The sequence below is a fragment of the Sinocyclocheilus anshuiensis genome, unplaced genomic scaffold (assembly GCF_001515605.1).
Source record: "Sinocyclocheilus anshuiensis isolate Anshui unplaced genomic scaffold, SAMN03320099.WGS_v1.1 scaffold78, whole genome shotgun sequence".
Taxonomy (NCBI): domain Eukaryota; kingdom Metazoa; phylum Chordata; class Actinopteri; order Cypriniformes; family Cyprinidae; genus Sinocyclocheilus; species Sinocyclocheilus anshuiensis.
In genome coordinates, this window is record NW_015544250.1 from 1,428,605 (window position 1) to 1,451,745 (window position 23,141).

General features: G+C 33.9%; 1 protein-coding gene across 4 annotated transcripts in view; it reads left to right on the plus strand.

Moving 5' to 3' along the window:
• LOC107697903 (ralBP1-associated Eps domain-containing protein 2) overlaps window positions 1–17,885 on the plus strand; it is a 48,344-nt gene extending 30,459 nt beyond the window's left edge. For 2 of the 4 annotated variants that reach the window (XM_016498762.1, XM_016498766.1), the window contains 10 exons: window positions 205–295; window positions 754–822; window positions 3,819–3,867; window positions 4,673–4,836; window positions 5,472–5,533; window positions 6,317–6,406; window positions 12,446–12,499; window positions 12,687–12,820; window positions 13,736–13,841; window positions 17,236–17,885. In XM_016498762.1, the coding sequence (XP_016354248.1) occupies window positions 205–295; window positions 754–822; window positions 3,819–3,867; window positions 4,673–4,836; window positions 5,472–5,533; window positions 6,317–6,406; window positions 12,446–12,499; window positions 12,687–12,820; window positions 13,736–13,841; window positions 17,236–17,304 (888 nt within the window). In that variant the 3' untranslated portion in view covers window positions 17,305–17,885. The remainder of the gene's footprint in view (window positions 1–204; window positions 296–753; window positions 823–3,818; window positions 3,868–4,672; window positions 4,837–5,471; window positions 5,534–6,316; window positions 6,407–12,445; window positions 12,500–12,686; window positions 12,821–13,735; window positions 13,842–17,235) is intronic. The other 2 variants (XM_016498763.1, XM_016498765.1) reach the window with 2 other exon arrangements.
• The last annotated feature ends 5,256 nt before the right edge of the window (window positions 17,886–23,141 follow it).

The following is a 23,141-nucleotide window of genomic DNA, read 5'->3' on the forward strand; positions in this document are numbered from 1 at the left end:
ACAGTAAAGAAAGATACAAATATTTATATAACTCTCTCTCTTTCTCTGAGCATGTTTATTTGGCTAAAGGTAGAGGGTGCTAATTTGTTTCATATGAGATATCAATAAGCCAACAATCCAACTAGTCCAGCCCTTATATCTGAGTAAACATCTAAATATCCTCATATCAGTCATTTTATGCTTGCTTTTCATTTTTCCAAACAGAAAATTCTGTTCGGTTCTGTTGACCTGCAGGTGACCTCTAGACCAGGTGTGACTGCTAAACAGGAAGCGAGAGATGAAAGCAGGAAACCGGGTATGACTTCAGAGCCAGACGTCAATAAGCATAAACATGATTAAAGGAAAAAAAATATCTAATGTTTTTTATACAGTGGCCCAAAAAGTATTTGGATACTTAAAAATGTCTAAATAATGTCTAAATGCATTTGTGCTTTAAAATAAACTGCACTTGCTTTGATATTTTATAAATTAATGCAATGAAAGAGAGAGAATGATAGATATAAAAATTTAGAAAGTGATTTTTTAAGTGAGTGCATTTGTGCTTTAAAATAAATGGCACTTGCTTTGATATTTTTTTAATTTAATGCAATGATATATTTTTTTTCTTCAGTTTTTTCAGTGTCTTAAGTGTGCAGATATTTTTGGGGCCACTCTTCCACACTTAAGAGGGAAAACCTGTAAACTTACTGAAATTCTTATGTAGATGATCTATTTCACTGCTCTTATTGTGTGTTTTTATTGCTGTGTCAGCAGAATTCAGCCCAAAGAGAATTCCAGAGCCACATGAAAAGCCAATACAGCATGTCAGCACTTTAAAACCAGGTGAGTCACTGTCCTCAGGTGCAGCGGGCCACGCACACGCCCCTGACCCACACCGAATCAACCAAAGCCTCTAATTTACCTGTGCTTTACCGTCTGTGTTCAGGCAATGATGAAAATTCTGTGGTCTTTTACTCACCCTCATTTTGTTCAACCTGTCTGTCTTTTCTTCTGTGAAACACAAAGGGAGATGTTTAGCAGAATGTTCCAGGTCCTCTTTTCAATATAATGCAAGCAAATGGATGCTGTCTAGCTCAAAAAAATGATGCATAGAAGCTACATAAAGGTAGCATATGACATACGCACTAGATTCCAGGTCTTCTTATGCCATCAGGTGGTTTTATGTCAAAAACAATTTGTTATTTGTTGAAAATCTTCCATACGTCTGAAGCACAAGATCACATATTTTCAAATTTAACACATGAAGATAAGCTTCACCAGGTTTGTAATCAGTGAAAAATTCCACTTGCTTTGGTATTTTATTATCCAGTGCAGTGACATTTAGATCTTTCGTAAGTTTATTCAATGTCTCCGGTGCACAAATATTTTGGGGGCCACTCTTCCATACTTCCACTTACTGTGAACTTACTGTTATTGTTATTTCACTGCTCTTATTGTGCTATTTTATTTCTCACAGCAGAATTCAGCCTGATAGAGAATTCTAGACCTGCAGGAAAAGCCAATACAACAATACAAACAAACAAATGTGACCCTGGACCACAAAACCAGTCTTAAGTCGCTGGGATATATTTGTAGCAATAGCCAAAAATACATTGTATGGGTCAAAATTATTGATTTATTATGCCAGAAATCATTAGGATATTAAGTAAAGATCATGTTACATGAAGATATTTTGTAAATTTCCTACTGTAAATATATTAAAACTTAATTTTTTATTAGTAATATGTATTGCTAAGAACTTAATTTGGACAACTTTAAAGGCGATTTTCTCAGTATTTTTATTTTTTTGCACCCTCAGATTCCAGATTTTCAAATAGTTGTATCTCGACCAAATATTGTCCTATCCTAACAAACCATTCATCAATGGAAAGCTTTCAGATGATATATAAATCTCAATTTCGAAAAATTGACCCTTGTGACTGGTTTTGTGGTCCAGGGTCACAAATAAATAAGACTGATTTAGTGTGTTATTTTAGTATTATGTATATACTATTTAGTATTTAGTTTTCTTTTTAATTTTAGTTTGTTTTCTTTTTCTTTTTTTTTTATATTTCTATTGAGCTTTAATTTATTTTACTTACATTTTAATTTTAATAATTTTAGTACTTCAACTTGTTGTTTCCTTAAAGGAATATTTTACCCAAAAATGAAAATTTGCTGAAAATGTACTCACCCTCAGTCCATGAAAGATGTAGATGAGTTTGTTTCTTCATGGGAACAGATTTGGACAAATGTAGCATTACATCACTTGCTCACCAATGGATCCTCTGCAGTGAATGGGTGCCGTCAGAATGAGAGTCCAAACAGCTGATAAAAACATCACAATAATCCACAAGCAATCCACATGACTCCAGTCCATCAATTAATGTCTTGTGAAGTGAAAAGCTGCGTTTTTGTAAGGAACAAATCCATCATTAAGGCGTTTTAACTTTAAACCATCGCAAAATATGAGTCCATGTTCCATAATAATGCTTCCTCCAGTCAATAAAATCAATACCGTCCAAACAATACCATCTGAAACAAGACAGCTGAATAGCTTGTTATATTCCTTATTTATAAGTCTGCTAAATGAATGAATGCAAATTTGAGAACTACAAAGGGAAATTTTGGTCTGTTTCTCCGCCTGACATATCATATGACTTCAGAAGGCTTGTAACAAAGTTTATTAGTCATATGAGCTACTTTTTTGAGCTCAAGAGTGCTTGTTCCCATTTATTCCCAATGTATGGAAAAGGGCAGCATGAACAATCTGCAAAACATCTACTTTTGTGTCTCACAGAAGAAAGTCAATTGTGTTTGCCGCAACACAAATAAATAATGACCGAATTTTCTTCTCTCAGGCTGAATTATCCCTTTAAGAGACCTATGGTCAGATGGTTCATGATTAAAAACAGACCAATCATTACTCTCTCTTGGCAAATCAGCTCTTGTGGTCTTTAGATCAGGTTGAAGTCATATTTAGCGAGTATATCACTCTAGCAGAGGCCTGTATGTTTTCTCTCATGATGGGTGTGATGTTATGAAATAAAACCCCTCAGCGCCTCTGGGTGTGGACACAAAGCCCGTTATATCCACAGCACTGACCTTTTGTTCTAATATTTCATGCAGTCTGCTCTGATCCAATAACAGCTCATATTTATTAAAGTGCCCAGATCCCTGGGCGTTCACAAATAATCCTGCACTTTATTACTTCAATTTGAATGCAATGCTGCTTCCAATATGGCTCTTATTAAATCCTTTTCCCCCCAGTGTTGGTAGAAAAGAGAATCAAAGTTGATATTGAGTCTTCGTCAATGCCCCAGTGCATGATGGGATAGGAGACAAAGGCCCGTTTGAGGTGTTAACTGCAGCTGTAGGTGTTCAAGGCCTGTTTCAGATGCTATTGTTTGGATAGTATCGATGCTCTCGAGTGTGTTTGATGTTTTAGTGTTACGATTCAGTGTTTCTGCTGAGAAGTCAAATCTTTTGGCTAGAGAGAGCAGTTCAGTTTAGGACTGACTTAAAACTCCTCTAGATGACAGGTAATAAAATAAATTAAAAAAAAAGGTTTTTTTGGTGTTCTTGGTGAAGTCTGATGCTTTTGTTTGGCTTTTAAATGAAATGAATAATGTTTCTCTTTAGGACTTAAAACTCCTCTAGATGACAGGTAATAAAATAAATTTAAAAAATTTTTTTTTGGTGTTCTTGGTGAAGTCTGATGCTTTTGTTTGGCTTTTAAATGAAATGAATAATGTTTCTCTTTAGGATTTGGTCAGTTTTATTGCAGAAAGAATACTTTTACTGTGTAACTGAGTACTTAACATACAAATGTTTTACAGATTCGCCACAAGAACTTGATGCAAACATGAAGTCAAGAACACGGCCCAGGTAAAATCTTTTTAAACTCTCACTATTGCTACATTAGCATTCAAAGGTGGGGTTTTTTTTGTTTTTTTTAAAGCAATTAATACATTTATTTAGCAAAGACATAATAAATTTATCAAATTTGCCAGTAAAGATGCTTACAGAGTTACAAAAGATTTCCATTTCAAATAAATGCATTTTTTATTCATCAAAGAATCCTGCAAAGCATGTATCATGGTTTCCATAAAAATAGCTGAGAACTGTTTTCAACATTGATAATAATAATAAATGTTTTTTTTTTTTTGAGCAGCAAACCAGTTTATTAGAATGACTTCTGAAGGATCATGTGACTCTGAAGACTGGAGTAATGATGCTGAAAATTCAGCTTTGCATCACAGGAATAAATTACATTTTAAAATATATTCAAATAGAAATAGAAATAGAAAACAGCTATTTTAAACTATAATAATATTTCACAATTTTACATTTTTTTTTCTATATTTTTGGTGAAATAAATTTAGCCTTGGTGAGCATAATAGAGATCTTTCAAAAAAAAAAAAGTCTTACTGACCTCAAACTTATTATTATTATTATTATTTTTTTTTTTTAATGAACATAAAATCTTTTTGGGGCTTTTACCATAGTACCATGGAGTTCTTTGAAGTACTTAAAGTACCATGTAAATACTGTGGTACTGTACATGGTAGTCATTCCATTCTATAATATATATCAAAGTACCACTTTTTCTTGCTGTACCATGATACCACTACATTACTTATTTCTTCATGTACAGTGTTAAAGAGGTCTATATGTGTGTTTTACCCCGCAGGTCATATTCCAGCACCTCCATAGATGATGCCATGAAGAAGGTGGAGGAGCCTCCCACTCCTCCTCCTCGACCACAGAAGACTCACTCCCGCGCCTCCTCTCTCGACCTCAACAAGCTCTTCCAACAGAGCGGTCAAGGTTCACGCCCATCCCAGCATTCTTTGAGTATTTAACCGTTTACACGCACAGCCTTTCATATACTGAGAATACAAAGCACAGACATTTATATATATTACATTTATTGCATTCATGTTAATTTAAGTAAATATTTGACTGGTGTGTCGATGCGGTCTTGGCGCGTGTTGGCGCATTTGACATTGAAGCACCATTAACTGTGTGGCTACTTTCAGTGCTGCTTTTGCAAATGCAGTAACAGGATTCCCTTAGAAAATATTGAAAGTTTATTCTTAAAATGTATGAAGCCACAGGATCACACAATGGGAATACTACACTACCATACCAATTTTTGAAAATAGCTTTGACAAGAAGACTGTTTGATTGGAAATCATGTTACCTTTGTGGTGGTAGTTGTGTCTTGTCTGGTTTTGAACGGTAGTATATATATTCTCAAATTATTATTATTATTATTATTTTAGTACAGCAGTGTGTGTGATTACTTCTCAATTGTCTGTACTTGAAATATTTTAGTAAATAAGCTGTGCAAAAGAAATGATGATTATTGTAGTACATGGTGGATGTGAATTGTTTTATTTACATCTTGTTGTGCTGAATATGCTTTAGTAGTGGTAGCAGTATTAGAGTGGCGAGGAAGGTTTTCTGAATAGCTTTTCCTCTGTCAGGTGCTAAAAGTGGCTGGTTGCCTCCTCCTCCAGCTCTCCCTCCACGACCACCAGCTACACAGGTGAACTGCTCAGGATCTCCTCATTTCAAGTATTTCCTGATGGCCAGTCCAGTTTAAGCTGCCATGTGTGCTTTAAAACGTGGTAACTGGTTTCTAGCTTGCCATCAGCTGTTTGACCAGCTTCCATGCTCCAAAACCCAACTTGACCTTATGCTGGCCTGTTACTGGTCAAAGATGATCTTTTTTTTTTTTTTTTTTGGGGCATTAAGAAATGATGATTATTGTAGTACATGGTGGATGTGAATTGTTTTATTTACATCTTGTTGTGCTGAATATGCTTTAGTAGTGGTAGCAGTATTAGAGTGGCGAGGAAGGTTTTCTGAATAGCTTTTCCTCTGTCAGGTGCTAAAAGTGGCTGGTTGCCTCCTCCTCCAGCTCTCCCTCCACGACCACCAGCTACACAGGTGAACTGCTCAGGATCTCCTCATTTCAAGTATTTCCTGATGGCCAGTCCAGTTTAAGCTGCCATGTGTGCTTTAAAACGTGGTAACTGGTTTCTAGCTTGCCATCAGCTGTTTGACCAGCTTCCATGCTCCAAAACCCAACTTGACCTTATGCTGGCCTGTTACTGGTCAAAGATGATCTTTTTTTTTTTTTTTTGGTGCATTAATATGGAATTTAATTGATATGCAGTTTTTGTCAGCTGTTTTACAATGGTTTCAAACATGGCTCATCCAATTAGATTATAGGTCTGTTTCATGCAGTGGTTCATTTTTTTGGGGGGTACTTTACCATTCTGTTACTGTGTTGTATTATAACTTGTGTTATAATTCAATGTCTCAGATCTTCAGCTTCCTCCCTGGCTCAGAGAAGAGTTCCCAGAAGGCCGTTCAGCAGCCAAACTTTGCAGATTTCAGCAAGTTTAGGGAGGAGGTGAGTAGATGTTCACATTGATCCTACTGACAAGGTAGTAAATTACTAACACTACTAAAACACACACAATTTAATAACCTCAGATGTGGGATCACTAAACTGGCATGTGATCGAATTTAACTTCTAATGTGTCATTTCCAACTGAAACAGAATATCCATCTGGGATATTGTAGGGTGGGGCTTGATTTAAATTGATTTTGAATTATTGTTATTATTTTTTTAAACAGTAAATTTAATTTTATAATAAATAGATTGTATACAGTAAGAATGAGGGCATTTTAATTAATTGTATTTTTAACAGTTCATATAAATTATTATTAGTTTCGTACTTATTTAAGTATTTAGTATTTATTAAGATTTTTGTATTTTGTATTTATTAAAATAAATCCAAGATTGTGAGAGAATTGTGATTGTTTTGAATGAATTTTGCATTGGTTTCATTTTTTTACACTAAATCAAATTTTTAAAATAAGAATTTTAAGAATAAGCAAGAATGAGGACATTTTAATTGATTTTAATTTATAATATTTAATTTAAATTATTATTAATTTTGTACTTAAATATTTTGTACTTATTAAAATAAATCAAAGGTTGTGTGAGAATTTGTATTGATTGGAATTAATTTTAAATTACTTGTATTTTTTAAATAGTCTACTGTGAGGATGAGGGCATTTGAATTAATTTTAATTTATAATTTTTAATAAATACAAGTATTTATTCCATTTATAAAAAAAAATATGCAGGGTCTCAGCCATGATTGTGCAGTTATTAATGTCCAAAAAAATTTTGCTAGACAAATGTATGTAACACAAGTTTTTAAAAATATTTCTTCGATCTATGAACTCAAATCTGCCTGTTTAATAAAGTTAGGGTCATTGAAATTCTGCACACACACTCTTCCTGCTGTCTGTCATCGCTCCTCTCTCAGTTATTAATTATGTATCCTCTTTGAAGAGTCTGAACTTCCTCTTTTTGGCATGTGTGAACACGTCTGCACCTCTTCAGCCGTGTTACTGTCCATGATGTGTGTGTTCTCTTGTTTCTGTGGCTGCAGGCTGAGAAGAGACGGCAGTTTCCCACAGTTTAATAAGAGTACCCAATGAAAACACACACACACACACACACACATCAGCGCTACACAAGCTCATACGCTCACCGATGTGGGCCGTTCTTACCTCAGCTTACGTTACACACACACACACACACACTGTTTTCACAGCACAGGCACCTGCAAATATCTGTGCTCAAGCCCTGACTATGAAAGCTAAGACTTACATAAGATATGAAGATATGACCGTAGACTCTATATGAAGGGATTCTGGTCTGATCAAGTACTCATAACTCAGCTGAAGTCCTCAAAAGCCTTAAACTGTCTCGTACCACAAGCCTTCCTTCATCTTTATGGCCTTTTTACCCCTTCATGCTTTTAACTTTTGGCTTCTGTAAAGATATGAGAGGGAATGTGATCGCTGTGTGAAATTCATTTGTCATAGATGTGTGAGTTATGGGTTTCATGAGGTTATTGTTGGACAGAGAAACACAGTGTCTTAATCAGGCACGATCTGACAAGTGAGATTCTAAAACCCAGCAAGTCGCCTTTCTAGACTGCATTTAGAAGGCACATACCTTCCACTAATCTCTAATAAATCTCTAATATTGGCCAGTAATTGATTTGGCACTTATTTTTCATGCGTCCCTAAAGTAAGTCCAAGATATAAGAGAATAATAGTAATAAATGGTGAATATATTTTACTTTATAAAAATGATAATAATAATAATAATAATAATTGAATTGACTAATAGTGGACTTGTTTTACCTTCAAATTTCTGGATGCTTTTATACTTATTAAAATGCATTCAAGATTGTGAGATAATATTAGGTTATATATATATATATATATATATATATATATATATATATATTACTTATTATTTTACATATATATAAATTATTTTACCTTCAATTTTTTATGCTTTTTATACTCTAAGATAATCCAAGATTATGAGAGAATAGTAATAAATAGGAATTATTTTATTTTATTTTGTTTTTATATGAAATAACTTTTGTTTTATTCAAATATATATAAAAAAAAATCTAAATAATAATGGACTTTTGAAAGTCTTTGAAATAATTTAATCTTTAATTTTTTTAGTATTTTATTGCAGTTATTAAAATAAATCTACGATTGTGAGAGAATAATAGTAAAATTATTATTTTAATTTATTACATTATAATAGCAATATTATAATTTTGTTATTATATATATGAAATAAAATTAATATAATATTTATATTATATTGAATAAAAAGTAATATAAAAATAAAATGAAAATACATCAAAAACTTGTTTTATAATAATTTTACCTTCAATTTTCTGCATGTTTTGTATTTTTATGCTTTTGGCATTTTTGCATTAGCAAACTTTATTGGAATCAATTATGAATCATGTCTACTGTGCATTTGGCTTATTGAGCACTATTTCTTGGACGTTATTTATCATGCTTTGTCACGGTTGTCATAAATCCAGCATCTGTGCTTTGCTGAGACAGGTTTTGCTCATATATAAGTGGCAAGTTCTGACAAAGATTATTGTCTTGCTGGCATCTACCTGCATGACTTGACCTACCATCAAGATCTCATTTTGGGACTAGACCTGACAGTCTGTGATTAATTATATCTGGGTTCGTATTCATATCATATTTTTTTTTCATTTTTATGTCCCTTGTTAACTAAAGACAACACAGCAGCCCCGAGGTGTTCATTACTGAGTTTCCTCCAGATCTCAGGGCACATGTCTCAGAAAACATCCTTCATCACTTACTTTCCACTCGTTTACATTCCTTCAGGGGAAAGAGCTCATTCTTAATTAAACTCTGAGCTGAGATGTTTCTGAGCAGGAACCAAGAGATTCACGTTTGACCTTGAATCACATCATCATCATCATCTCTCCTGAGTGCTGACGGATCAGAGAGAGAGAGAGCATATTTATGCAGTATTCAGTATTATGATGTGATATTACGGGGACAGTCATGATTTGTTTCAGTGCCTGTTATTACAGAAACACTTTATAATAATTTATTAATTTATAATAGGGTGTACTGGTTGTATTACTGTGATTTACCCAAGTAGGGTCTAGGTGTTCCTGAATCAGTATTTCTGTAGTAATATTCCCATCAACCAATCAGATTTTAGAGTTAGGGTAAAAGTTTTAGTGACATCAGGCTATCATTATTTCTGTCCAGTCTCAGAGGTGGTAGTTAGGGTTATGGTTAGGTTTAGGACTGTGCTGGTTTGACAGAAATGTTGTTCCAGGAACAATTTGTTAAATTTTGTTTAATGTAATAAATGGAATAAAAAGATTAAATAAAAATAAATTAAAATTATAACTTATAATTTTAAGTCCATATAATTAATATACACATAATTATATTATAATTATATAGACTTTTTAACTTTTTTGAAATTGTTTACCTTTAGTTTTTTTGCAGTTATTAAAATAAATCTAAGATTGTGATAGAGTAATAGTAATATTTTATTATTTTTATTTTTTATTATTATTAATTTTATTTTCAATCAAATATTATTGAATGACTATATAGAATAAAAAGTATTAAAAAAAATAAATCTAAATAATAATGAAGTTGTTTTTCAAAATGGTTTTACATTCAATTATCTATATGATTAAATATTTTTATGCTTTTTAAAGTATTGTGTCATTGGCTTAGCACAATCTAATGGAATGAATTGTGAATGGTCTCTTTTAACATAATTTAATTAACATTTTTATTTTATTTTATTTAAAAAAAAAACAATTGATTATTTATAAAATAACATAAAGACCAGTACAAAATAAAGGTGCAGGAAACTTTTTTACGTTTCTTTTTTTTTTTTGCACTTTGCAGTCCTCTCTGCGTTAGATTAGTAAATAGAATTATTTCTGCATGCTAATTCCTCTGTATTTTTTGTTAAATTATTATGTGAAATGAATTCACAGCTCATTACATTATACAAACAAAGTGTGGCGCTGTTGTAAATGACTAAACAGCTTGAACTGACCAGTTTAGAATATTTTACCCTATCCATCTAATCAAATTTCATTTTATTCTATTTTTCTCTCACACAGCATATTCTAGGCAGGTTTTCGGCTCTGTCACATTTTTCCTGTTTGAAGGAGCACTTGTTTTTATTTAATACTCCTTTGCCGTGTAATAGTCCTTCTGAGTTTTATAGGCAGCGATGGGCACCGTTACTTTCACACGGCTGTATTACGCTCATAACTCTTGCATGTTTTCCCGAGGGTACGGCTGGCTGGGCGAAATAACTTGTTGCATGCCGCAGCAAATCAAACCACTTTATGACTTTTCAGACAAATTTATAGCCTCGCAGTCGGCCTGTTTCTGCCATTACTTTTCATTGTGCCATAAAGAACAGATTCCCTGTGCCACAGCGACCACAGTCCTGGACGGCAGGCACTTTTTAAACAATGCATTGCATTTTTTATGACGTGATTGAATGTTTACACAACAGTGACAGAGTACGATAGCGTGGAAATATGGCCGTTCCAGTCACGCAGGGTTAAATGAACAGTAGTCACGTTTGTGTGAAATACAGCAGCGTAAGTGGGATGTTGTAAGTCAGAGAGTCTTTACTGAGAGTGTCAAGATTGATGGTATGCCCTCAGTGATCCATGAACGCACACGGCGCAGCATTGAGGGATAGCTGTGTAATTCACTTTAAAGAGCGAGGGAAGAATTTAAAGGGTTAGTTCACCCAAAAATTAAAATTAGGCTGTGTTTTACTCACCCCCGATGCATCCTAGGACCTGCCAGAAAAAAACTGGCGCCGTCTGACCCGAGGCAACTCGAAGACGAAGCAGGAAAATTGAACTAACTTGCCGCCACCTACACCGTTGTACAGAAGCGCATATTGTGAACAAATTTCGTTCAAATCATATCGTAGCCTGATATCGTTACACATAAAAAAAACCTTACCCTGTGATCACGGATGGACTAAACGGGCACCGCCTGAGCCAACTCGAAGTCCACGTCTGTATACAAAACCACATATTTAAAAAAAATAAATAAATTTATCGTAATTTATTATACAAAGAATAGTACCTACCGGAGCGATTATGTTAACGTTAAGATACACTGTCGAAAAAAAACAGGCGCCGTCTGACCTGAGGCAACTCGGGGAAAATTGAACTCACTTGAAGCCACCTAACGATACGTTGTAAAGAAGTGCATATTGTGAACAAATTTAATTCACATCATATTGACGGAATAAACGGGCGCCGCTTGAGGCAGCTCGAAAATGAAGTGGGAGAAATGAAAATGGCGTTGTATATAAAAAAGTGATCGAACTGTGCATGCTCATCAGCCTTTGTGGGCAATACTTATAACAAACTTAACGTTGTTAGTTGTTCCAACTTTAAATATTAATTTGGTCAAACAAATTGGTCTAAATTTCTATTTTACTTACTTTTATGTGTTATCTCAACTTTTTTCATGTTAAATAGTTGAATAAACTTTAAAAACTGAGTTTGTAATACAAAATGTAAGTTGGATTTTTTACAGTGCACTTCCTCTGTGTGAGAGACTCTTTTGGAAAGAGACCGGGAAAATTTTGACTTAAAAGGGCTAGTTCACCCAAAAATGAACATTCTGATGTTAACTCACCAGCAAGTTGTTCTAAGGATATTTTAACGAATGTTTGTAACCAAACAGTTGCCGGTAGCCATTGATTTCCATAGTATTTTTTCCATATTATGGAAGTCAATGAGGACCAGTAGCTGTTTGGTTACCAACATTCTTCAAAATATCTTTATGTTCAACAGAAGAAAGAAATTCATACAGGTTTGGAACAACTTGAGGGTGTTTAACTGATGACAGAATTTCCATTTTTTTATTCATTTTCAATCATTTATACTGCAAATTAAAAAAATCTTGATGCATGCATGTGTAAAACAAAAATGTTCTTGTAAAGCTATAAACTGACACCTGAAGACCTCCTGATCCCAAACTCCTCATCCTTTTACAGCAGGAGAGCAGCGTGAGAGGTCTGAGCACAGAGGATCTGACGCCTCCCAAATCGGTAAGAGTTGACCCCGTCCCATTAACAAGCACCCAACACCTCATCTGAGCCCCTTTAAAAGGAGCCCATATCTCACAGATGCTCAGACCCATCATCAACATGAGCATCTTCTGCTCATCTTCAGTGTACTGGCATGTTTGATGAGTTTCTCTCAAAGTCTATCTTTAACATTTAAATCTCTTCCCAGGAGTCTACAGTGGTACACCAAGGCCACGCCCCTCAGAAGCCAGTGCGAAGAAAGCTCCACCCTGAAAGCCAGAGTGCCACGCCCCCCTCGGCCACGCCCTACTCTGCTGCAACATTGACCAAATCTAGCCAGAGGTCCATATATTTTTATAATTTTTTTTAATGGCCATGTTTACAATAACATATAACAATAACAATAGCTGGAAAATTCCTTATAAAATAAAAAAAAAAGGTAAGCAAATAAAAAAATGCAATAATAATAATAATAATAATAATAATAATTTTAAATGTATTCATTGTATAATATAAAATATTAAATATAGAGAGTATAAATATTTACAGTAACTATTGACAATAACTTATAATTGCTCAAAGATTACAAATATGTAAATTAGAAAATAGTAATTTACAATTTAATGTATTATTATTATTTAAAATGTAAATAAAATATATAATATTAAATATTAAATAAACAATATTGACAGTATTTAAAATAATGATTTACAATAGCATAAAGAATACTTGTAATATAAATAAAACATTAAGTAAATTTGAAAAATCTAATAATAATTAATAATAATATTATATTATATTATATTATTTACCATAACATTATATTTTAAAGATTATATAGAAAAATAACAAAAATTCTATTAAAAATATGTAAATTATAAGAAATAAAGATACAATATTAATAATAATATAAAATGCAATAAGTATATAATATTAAATAGACAAGAATGACAGTGTTTACAGTAACTATTTACAAAAACATAAGTAATCTTTAACATATGTTAGTCTATTTTTTATTTATTTCCATAAGAAAAAATGCAATGATGATAATAAAACGTTCATGAAAAATGTTATATTAAATATAAATCCTAAAATGAATATATCAATAAACATCCCTCTTACACAATACATCAGGGAGCAAACAGCATGTATCAGTGATTTATAAATGCTAAGCAAGTAGGGCCATGAATTGAACACCATTGAAAGCTCTTGTACACATACAGACACAGGAGATGATTATCTGCTGTTGTGCTCCAGGCCTCCACCCAAGCAGAAGAGAGAGATCCAGATGGCCATACGGAAGAACCGAGAAACCAACGCAGTCCTGACACGTCTCAACAGTGAACTACAGCAACAGCTAAAGGTGCACCAACCGTACGGACACATTTATAACCACTTATACTTACAGTTCACTCAAAAAAAATTAACATTCTGTCATCATTTTCTCACCCTCGTTTGCGTTTACTGGAAGAAAGAAAGTGATACGGGTTTGACATGAGAATGCATACATGATGACAGAATTTATTTTGGGGACACTTTCTGCTAATTTTTCTGCTCTTACACGTGGTTATTCCAAGAAGGCAAGCCATTAATAAATAAATGCTGCCCATTGATGCCTAAAACGTTAGCAGTCTCATATGATCATAACTGGACATTGAAGCTGAAGTCTGTTCACACATGGTTAGTTTTCTAGATGGGCAGCACATGCTATTACCGACACCTCTAGCCAGACCAATCAAATATCTCTTCTAGTCTGGTATCGGACGCATGCTGCTTTTATATATAAACACAGACGGCTTGTGTTACCCTGAAGAGTTATTGAGTGACTGGAGATGGTGTAAATTTGCAGTCCTCAAATCATTCAGAGATCCGCTCAATGAACACACACACACACACACACACACACACACATTCACACACATGCTGGCTTTCTGAAAATGCAAGCCTGGACTCAAGCTTGGTTCAAGCAGTTGTCTTTTTTAAAATAGTGCATCCTGCAGCAGCTGTTGTGTGTTTGAAATGAGGCTGAGCTATTTCTAATGAGCACCAGAATGTGCTTGGAAATGCATTTTACCACCGACAATGAGAGCAGAAAGAGAGAGTGAAAGAAAGTGAGGGAAAGGACAAACGAAAGACACTAGACTGCTGCTCATAAACGCCCATGTGCAGATCAGGTTGCACTGCATGCTGGGAACTGATTAACCTGCGGACCCCTACATGCTATGTTACAACTCTCACATTACGGAGTGTTTGTTTTCTAGTCTTCTAGTTTTGAGTACATTCTTGCTTTATTCTAATTTTTTTTCAATTTTATTTTATTTTTTTACATTTATTTACTCAACATACAGTAAATAATTACATTTAAATATAAATTTAAATATAAATATACATATAAAAATTGTAATTTAAATATAAAATTAAGCTTTTTTATTTTTAAGTTTTAAAATTTAATTTAGCACCTTTATGTCATCAAAGTTTGCTTTGCTGTAAAGGTTGGACATTATTTAAATATAAATGACAAAATATAATTATTTTATTTAAATTGTCTGGTGAAAATAAAGTGTGACAAAAATGCATGAAGGTGTAGATGGATTTGATGAGAGAGATTTTTTTTTCTAAATAAATAAAAATTGAAACACTAAATTAGTTGTTTTAAATGCTTCATGTGATTTTAGGCCTCAGAACACTATGAAATGCATACTGAGTATGAGATTTGCTAAATACTGCATGTAACAATGTTATTAAATTTCTTGTGTTTTAAATATGAACTTTAAGTGAGTATTACATGATGGCTAATATAAATGTAAAAACAGGAGAAATGAGCATGTGCAATAAAATATCCAATATTGCCTATAACTTTCATAGTGGAAATGCATGAAGTCTGGTGAGATTGAGCATTGACACCATGCATGGAGTGTCAGATACACTGATACAGCAAGAATCTGACATATTTCAAAAAGCAGTCAGACGAGTGTAGATATTTGAGAAGATGTTCCTGATGGGTGTCAGATGACTGTAATGGTATGTGTGTCTGTGTCTGTCTGAATTGTTTTAGAAGATACGTGATATACGAGAGTTTAATGACAAATGAAGACAGGTAGCAGTAAACGTTCCAGAGACATCTGTGAGCATCAGACCGGCCGCTTTCATCCTTTCTGTTTGATGTCATCTGACGGTCGTGACCTCAGTAGCGTTCCTCATATGACAAGTGACTGTGTGCTCAAAACATTTGTCAAATGGGGATCAGCTTATTAGTGTTAAATTAAGCATCACTATTACTATTGCTTATATTTAATGTTAGCAACCACTCAAAACACCCTGGCAACCACATAGCAACAGACCAAACCCACCAGGAATACCTTAGTAACCACATAGGAACAGATTGAACCCAATAAGAATATCATGGCAAAGGAATAGCAACACCCTAGCAACCACATAGCAACACTCCGAACTGACTTAGAATACCCTAGCAACTGCATAGCAACACACTAAACCCACTCAGAAGGCTTTAGCAACTGCAAAGCAACACACTAAATCCATTCAGAACACTTTAGCAAACGCAAAGCAACACCCTCAATCCACTCAAAACACCCTAGCAACCGCATAGCAACACACTAAGTCCATTCAGAACACCTTAGCAAATGCAAAGCAACACCCTAAACCCACTCAAAACACCCTAGCAACCGCATAGAAACACACTAAATCCATTCAGAACACCTTAGCAAATGCAAAGCAACACCCTAAACCCACTCAAAACACCCTAGCAACCGCATAGAAACACACTAAATCCATTCAGAACACCTTAGCAACCGCATAGCAACACACTAAATCCGTTCAGAACACCTTAGCAAACGCAAAGCAACACCCTAAACCCACTCAAAGCACCCTAGCAACCGCATAGCAACACACTAAATCCACTAAGAACACCTTAGCAACTGCATAGCAACACATTAAACCCACTCAAAACACCTTAGCAACCACATAGCAACACACTGAACCCACCAAACCCACTCAGAACACCTTAGTGACCACATAGCAACACACTAAAACCACCCCAAAAAATTGTAGCAACAAACTAAATCCTTTTAGGACACCCTAGCAACCACATAGCAACAGAATAAACCCACTCAGAACACCCTAGCAACCTCAGGGTGACACACAGATCCACTCAAAACTCCTTAGCAACCACATAGCAACACACTACACCCACTCTACCCACTCAGAACACCTTAGCAAATGCAAAGCAACACTCTAAACCCACTCAAAACACCCTAGCAACCGCCTAGCAACACATTAAATCCACTCAGAACACCTTAGCAACCACGTAGCAACACACTGAACCCACCAAACACACTCAGAACACCTTAGTGACCACATAGCAACACACTAAAACCACCCAAAAAATTGTAGCAACATACTAAATCCTTTTAGGACACCCTAGCAACTGCACATCAACACCTTGTCATGGTGACAGTGAGTATTGCATGTGCACACAACACTCAAAACATGTAATTAGCAAGTTCTTTCTTTCCGAAAAGCTTGAGGAGATGTGGATTTGGATGAACTTGGATCAGATCACTTACGTTTTTAGCTTCAGGTTTTTTATTGTGAAAGAGTGGAGGAAATCACTGAGGCCTGAAGGAAATCGTGAAATGAAATTGTTTCATTTAATAGAGTCAGCTTAGCTTATCTCAGATAATCACAGCCATTTTACTTCAGCTCTGTTTCTTTCTCTTCTTCCTCTCTTTCTTCATAAGGTTGTGCATCGGGAGCGAGTCACTCTGGAATCCCAGCTGGAGTTGCTGCGGCCCGTGGCGTCAACCTGACCCAACACACACTCGCTTTCCCTCTCTTTCTGTCTTTCTAGTGTCTAATACTTTGAGCTGTAACTCAGTCACATGACCGGATACGCACTTTAAGTGACCAAACATTTGGGACGCCACAAACACTGTGTCAGAAGCACAGGAAGAGGATTTTACCTCCACAGGAGAACGTGAAGAATTCTAGGAAGTTTGTTTGGCCAAAAAACTATTTTTGTTTTGTTGGTTTTGGGCTTGTGTTTGTATGTTCCTGCCTGTTTTACAGCAGAATTATGCTAACACAGCTAACCGCTAGTTACACATATCAATAAAAAGCAAAAGCTTCATTATTTCACTTCATTCCAGGAAACTGGAAATCAATTTATCAATGGATCTGGTTGTATAACTGCACAAATACGTTGACTAATGGTTTAAACTACGCTTTTTGTATTTTTGTTACCATCATTTAATAAACATGAATTTGTTTGAGGCTGATCATGTTCCACCAAGAATAAGCTTATGAGGGTGAATATCATGAAAAAGTCAAGAGACATTTCACCCCAAAAACAGAAGGAAAAAACAGAATTAGAATTATAATAACTAACTAATAATAAAAATTTAAAATTAAATATATGTATATAGTTATAAAATAAATGTCAATTTTTTTTAAATATATAGAATCACACACACACACACATTTATAGGCTATATATATATATAAAATTTAATTATTATAATAAATATTCTAATTTTTATGTGTATAGTAAAGCCTGTTATGATTTGTTTTATGACAATTAAGTCCATTTTAATCATTAACTAAAGTCAGCACAACAAATAATATCCTGATCATGAAAAATAAAATAGCAAATAGTAACCAAAATAAAAAAAAGCCTAATTTTCTTTAAGAAAAATATAATTTATTTTTTCATAATTTCTGTCATATTTATTTCTTTTGATTTTGGGGTAAAAATGTCCCTTGACAGTTTTTGTGTGATTTACCCACGATGAACACTGTTGAAAATGAAGTAAAATGTAGTGTAATCATGACTTTGTGTGCTGGGACAAAAAGTTCCTAAACATGGATGTGTTGTAGAGACTCTTTGAGTGTGTTTGTGTTCATGCATGAAGATGAACGTTTGCACTGAAGGGGCATTTATTTTTACACAAGTAGGACTGTTGAAGACTGGAATGTTAGACTATGTAGATGTACCTGTTGAATGTCACATTAACCTCAGATCAATGAGGGCGATCCAGTGATTGTGCTTGTAATGTATTACAAAAACCATCCAATTTTTTATTTTATTTTTTTTATTTATTTTTGTACATTTTCTTTTATTGCTTGCCATATCCTTAACTATTATTTCTAACTTTTCCGTAATTTCTTAAGCATTTATTACTATCTGAAAAATCATTTTTGGGGGTAATTACAGTAAATATGAAATGTCAAAAAAGGTTGATTATTTAAAATAACGACCAGCAACTGCAAAAAAAAAAAAAAAGTATAAATGTCTGTATTTTTGTTCAAAAGTGTGCTAAATACTTTCCTATGCAAAACATATTGGTGATTTTGTGGGTCGAGCTTGTGGGCCATGTTGTGTGTTTTTGATACTGATTGAATTTCTCATGCACTGTGTTCTGATGCAGGAGTGTTCAGGAATGTTCTGTCCGTGAATGTGTCAATAAACCAGTGGAATTATGGGAGATTGTGGTGGATGTGGTGTGTCTTGCCTCACATGTTTATAGAACCTGTTTGCTTGTCATTTTGGGTTAGTTTTTAAATGTTCATGATATGTAATTGTTGTTTGTTTTTGCAAATTGTTGAAATGATTTTCTGTGGTGAAGGAATGCATATCATAGATTATGCATAGAGTTAACTTGAATGCAACCTGAAGCCTTTGACGCTTTTCCCGTCAGTTCATCTCTCTGGTTTTCTCATATCGGACTCGAGCATGAGGACCATAGAGAATCAATTGTGCAGGTTTGGTAAGTGGAGCAATAGGTTGTGACCTCTGATGACCCTGGAGAGCTTGTTTCACTGTCTGATCTCATGTGTTTCAGATTGTTTGTGTTGGGAATGGATAGGTTCCTTCAGCATGGACAAGATAACACCATGTGGCACGAAAAACAAGAACATGAAGCAGTCAGGAACAGTCAACACCTGTATGTGAGTATAAAGTTGGGGACTACTGGTCACTGCTGGTTTATTTCTATTTTGATGTCACTATAAATGCTCACAGATAACTAGGCACACAATCTGTATGTTTTTAAAACATTTTAATATGTTTCATGCCATTTAAATTATGACATGTTCATTTGGTGCTCAATTATTATTTCTGCTCAATTATGTTCTGAATTCTTTGATGAACAGCTTTTTATTATTATTATTATTATTTAAATCTTACCCCTGACTTTTGAATGAAAGCCTATCATGGTTACCACAAAAATATTCAGCAGCACAACTGTTTTCAACATTGATAATAAAAATAAATGTTTTTTGAGCAGCAAATCAGTACATTAGAATGATTTCTGAAGGATCATGTGACACTGAAGACTGGAGTAATGATGCTGAAAATTCAGTTTTGCATCACAGAAATAAATTACATTTTAAAATATACTCAGATAAAAAACAGTTATTTTAAATTGCAATAATATCTCACAATATTACTATTTTTCTTGTATTTTATACTTCTATCAAAACCTAAAAAAAGGGATTAAAAATCCTAATTATTCCAAACTTTTCACTGGAAGTGTATGTCATTTTTTGTGCTAATTATTGGTACAATATTAAAATTTTAACATACAAAAAAAAATTGTGTAAGTTGAATGCATAATGTACAGACAATCCTATTTTTAACCAAAAACATCATAAAATTTGCCAAAAGACTTCATAAACAAGCGTTTAATGCAGTGAGGGGTTTGTCCCTAGTCAAAAGATCCTAAAGGAATGCTAATGGAAATCCTATCATTTGAAACCAATCCTAAAAAGATCAAGTAAAATCCTACAGAAATTCCCAGTTTCCACTTTATTCTGTCGGATTCTTTTTTGATTCCTTTAGGATTGATACTGAATTATGATTGGCCAAGTTCCATGAGCATTCCTGTCAGGCATTCAAATGCAGAATTCCATTGGTTCAGATTCCAAACGGGCCTGATAACAATAATAAAATTTTCATACGTCAATCCAGATAAACAACAGAATTCCAGCTATTGATCCTAACACATTTCGTCAAATATTTATTTTAGTCGTTTAAAGGGGTCATATGATGCTGCTAAAAAGAACATTATTTTGGTTTTTTATTTTTTTTTATTTTTTTTATTTATGGCCTTTTTATGCCTTTATTGTGAGAGGATAGTAGAGAGCTGACAGGAAAGCACTGGGAGGAGAGAAGGGAGCAGGATCGGCAAAGGACCTCGAGACGGGATTCGAACTCGGGTCGCCGTAAGCGCAGTTGCACTATATGTCGACACACTAACCACAAGGCTATGGGTGCCAACCGACTCTTAACTTTTGTAAAGAATATCTCTTTGGATTTGAGACTTTAGTCTTTGCAACTTTACAGATCTTCTTTATGCACCAAGAGCTTGTATCACTTCAAAGAGAAAGGAAAAATTTAAATCGCATCATATGACCCCTTTAAATGTAAAAGTGTGAGTAAATGCATATGTACCTGTAAAGGTTGGGCTCGGATGCTGATGAGCAGGTAATCATGTGACCGTTGAGTCTGACCTCAGTGCCTGATAGCGGCATCATTGTTCTGTCCGTCACGCGCCGCAGCAGATCGGCTGTGGACAACAGGACAATAGAGAGTGACATGCTTATACAACCATATGACATAAACCTGGGCCTCACGTCCACAATGTATTTAATCACATCACACTTAATGTATGAATGTCATTGCATTCGATAAGAGACTGTCAAAATAAGGGCATGCATTTTACAAAAGAGACCTCACAGGCACATTTTTCAGGCAAAACAATTCAGAAAAACAAGTTGGAAATGCTCAAACAATAGATCTAGTTTTGACTCCATGGAACCCCATTCAAAGTCCCTCCAGAACTAGGAACATTAATGGTAATACTCCAGTAAAGTTCATTTCATTACCATTAGTTAATGCATTAAGTATCATGAACTAATAATGAACATTTACAGCATTTATAAACAAAGGTTCATCTTAATTTGAAAATATAGGCCTACTATTGTTCATTGTTAATTCAATGTTAATTGATATATTAGTATATTTATAATAAAATATTTTAATAATAAAATGTTATTGTTTTACTGATTAATTTAGGGTAATGTTAATTTATAAATGTACTTTTAATATATGAAAAATATATATATAATTTAAATAAAGTTATGTTAGTTATATTTAATATATTATTTATATATTAAATAAAAAGTTATGTATATCCTTAATAAAATAAATCATAATTTTATATTATGTAATAATATGTCCTAAGATTACATAATATTAATTATTAATATAGGGTAATGCTCATATATAAGAAATAAAATATTTTATTATTATTTGTTATTATTTTTATAAATATACTTCAATTCATTCACAGTTTTAATTCAGTATTTATTTATTTTACGTAAGGGCATTTATTTAAAAAACAGAGCAGGCACACTTTTCAGAAAATAACTGAAATGCTAAAACAACAGATCTAGTGTTAAAAAAAAAACGTGAAAATGAGAAAAACAAGAAAAGTCCCTACAGTACTTCAGTGCAGTTGCTGTGATATTCTGTTTTTAAAATGCAATGACATGTTGACAAGTGTGAATCCAGTGTCTAAATGCATTGTAAGGTCATTAAGGTGAACTTTAGCTGCCTTTTTTCTAGATTACACATTCATATTTAATATCTAACCATGCAGAGGCCCATCACCCATAGCAAACAAACACATCAATACAGACAGATGTAGGTCACGTGAGTGTTTGGTTTCATTCTGTCAGATTACAAATCCATAAACAGCCTTAAATGAGTTCAAATCCAGTTCAGCTCTGTTTGTCTTTCTAGATCTGTCTCTGATCTTCTCTCTCTGCTTTTGTCATTCATTATCGATGCTCTTTTTTCTGTGAACAATGTAAAACAGCCTTCTGAATGAGTTTTTTTCACGGCGAGAACACAGGGTTAAGTGTCTCAAGCAGTTGGAGTCACAGATGAGATGGTCGTTTTAGCAGAGACATATTTAGACAAACACACATATTAACAGACGGATATAGAAACACTCACTCGTGGCAGCTGTGCTGGTTTCACAAAGACACAAGCAGTGTGGAGGTCAGAGGTCAAGTGACTGAGACTCCCACTCTCTCCATGTACCCAAAATAACCTGCGCTCAGTCGTCCTGGATCTCTCTCACATGGATGTATGAAGTCAAATCAGCTCAAGTTGACTCAGGTGTTCAGTCACAGGTGTAGCTCAGCAGTTCACAGCACAATACTTTTGCCATCCTTTTTTCTTCCTTTAAAATAAAGGTCATTTGCTTTAATATTTTTATTAAGGACATCCACTGATTTTCGGTTTTATTTAAGTTATTTAAGACAACATTTGAAGCCCATCCAGAACTCGGAGAATTAATGGTAAGACTTTACAATAAAGTTCAAATCATTAACATTAGTTAATACATTAGATATAATTGAAAACCATTTTTTACAACATTTATTAATCTAGGTCATGTTAATAAAAAAATATTAAATACACCGCTGTTCATTGTTAATTCATAGATGTATTATTTATTTATTTGTTTTTATTTATTCCTCTATTGTTAATTATTAATATATTTTTTATTTATTTTGGATAGTTTTAATTTATAAATAATTCACAGTTCTGCTGGTTTGTTTGTTTATTCTTATTTTTATA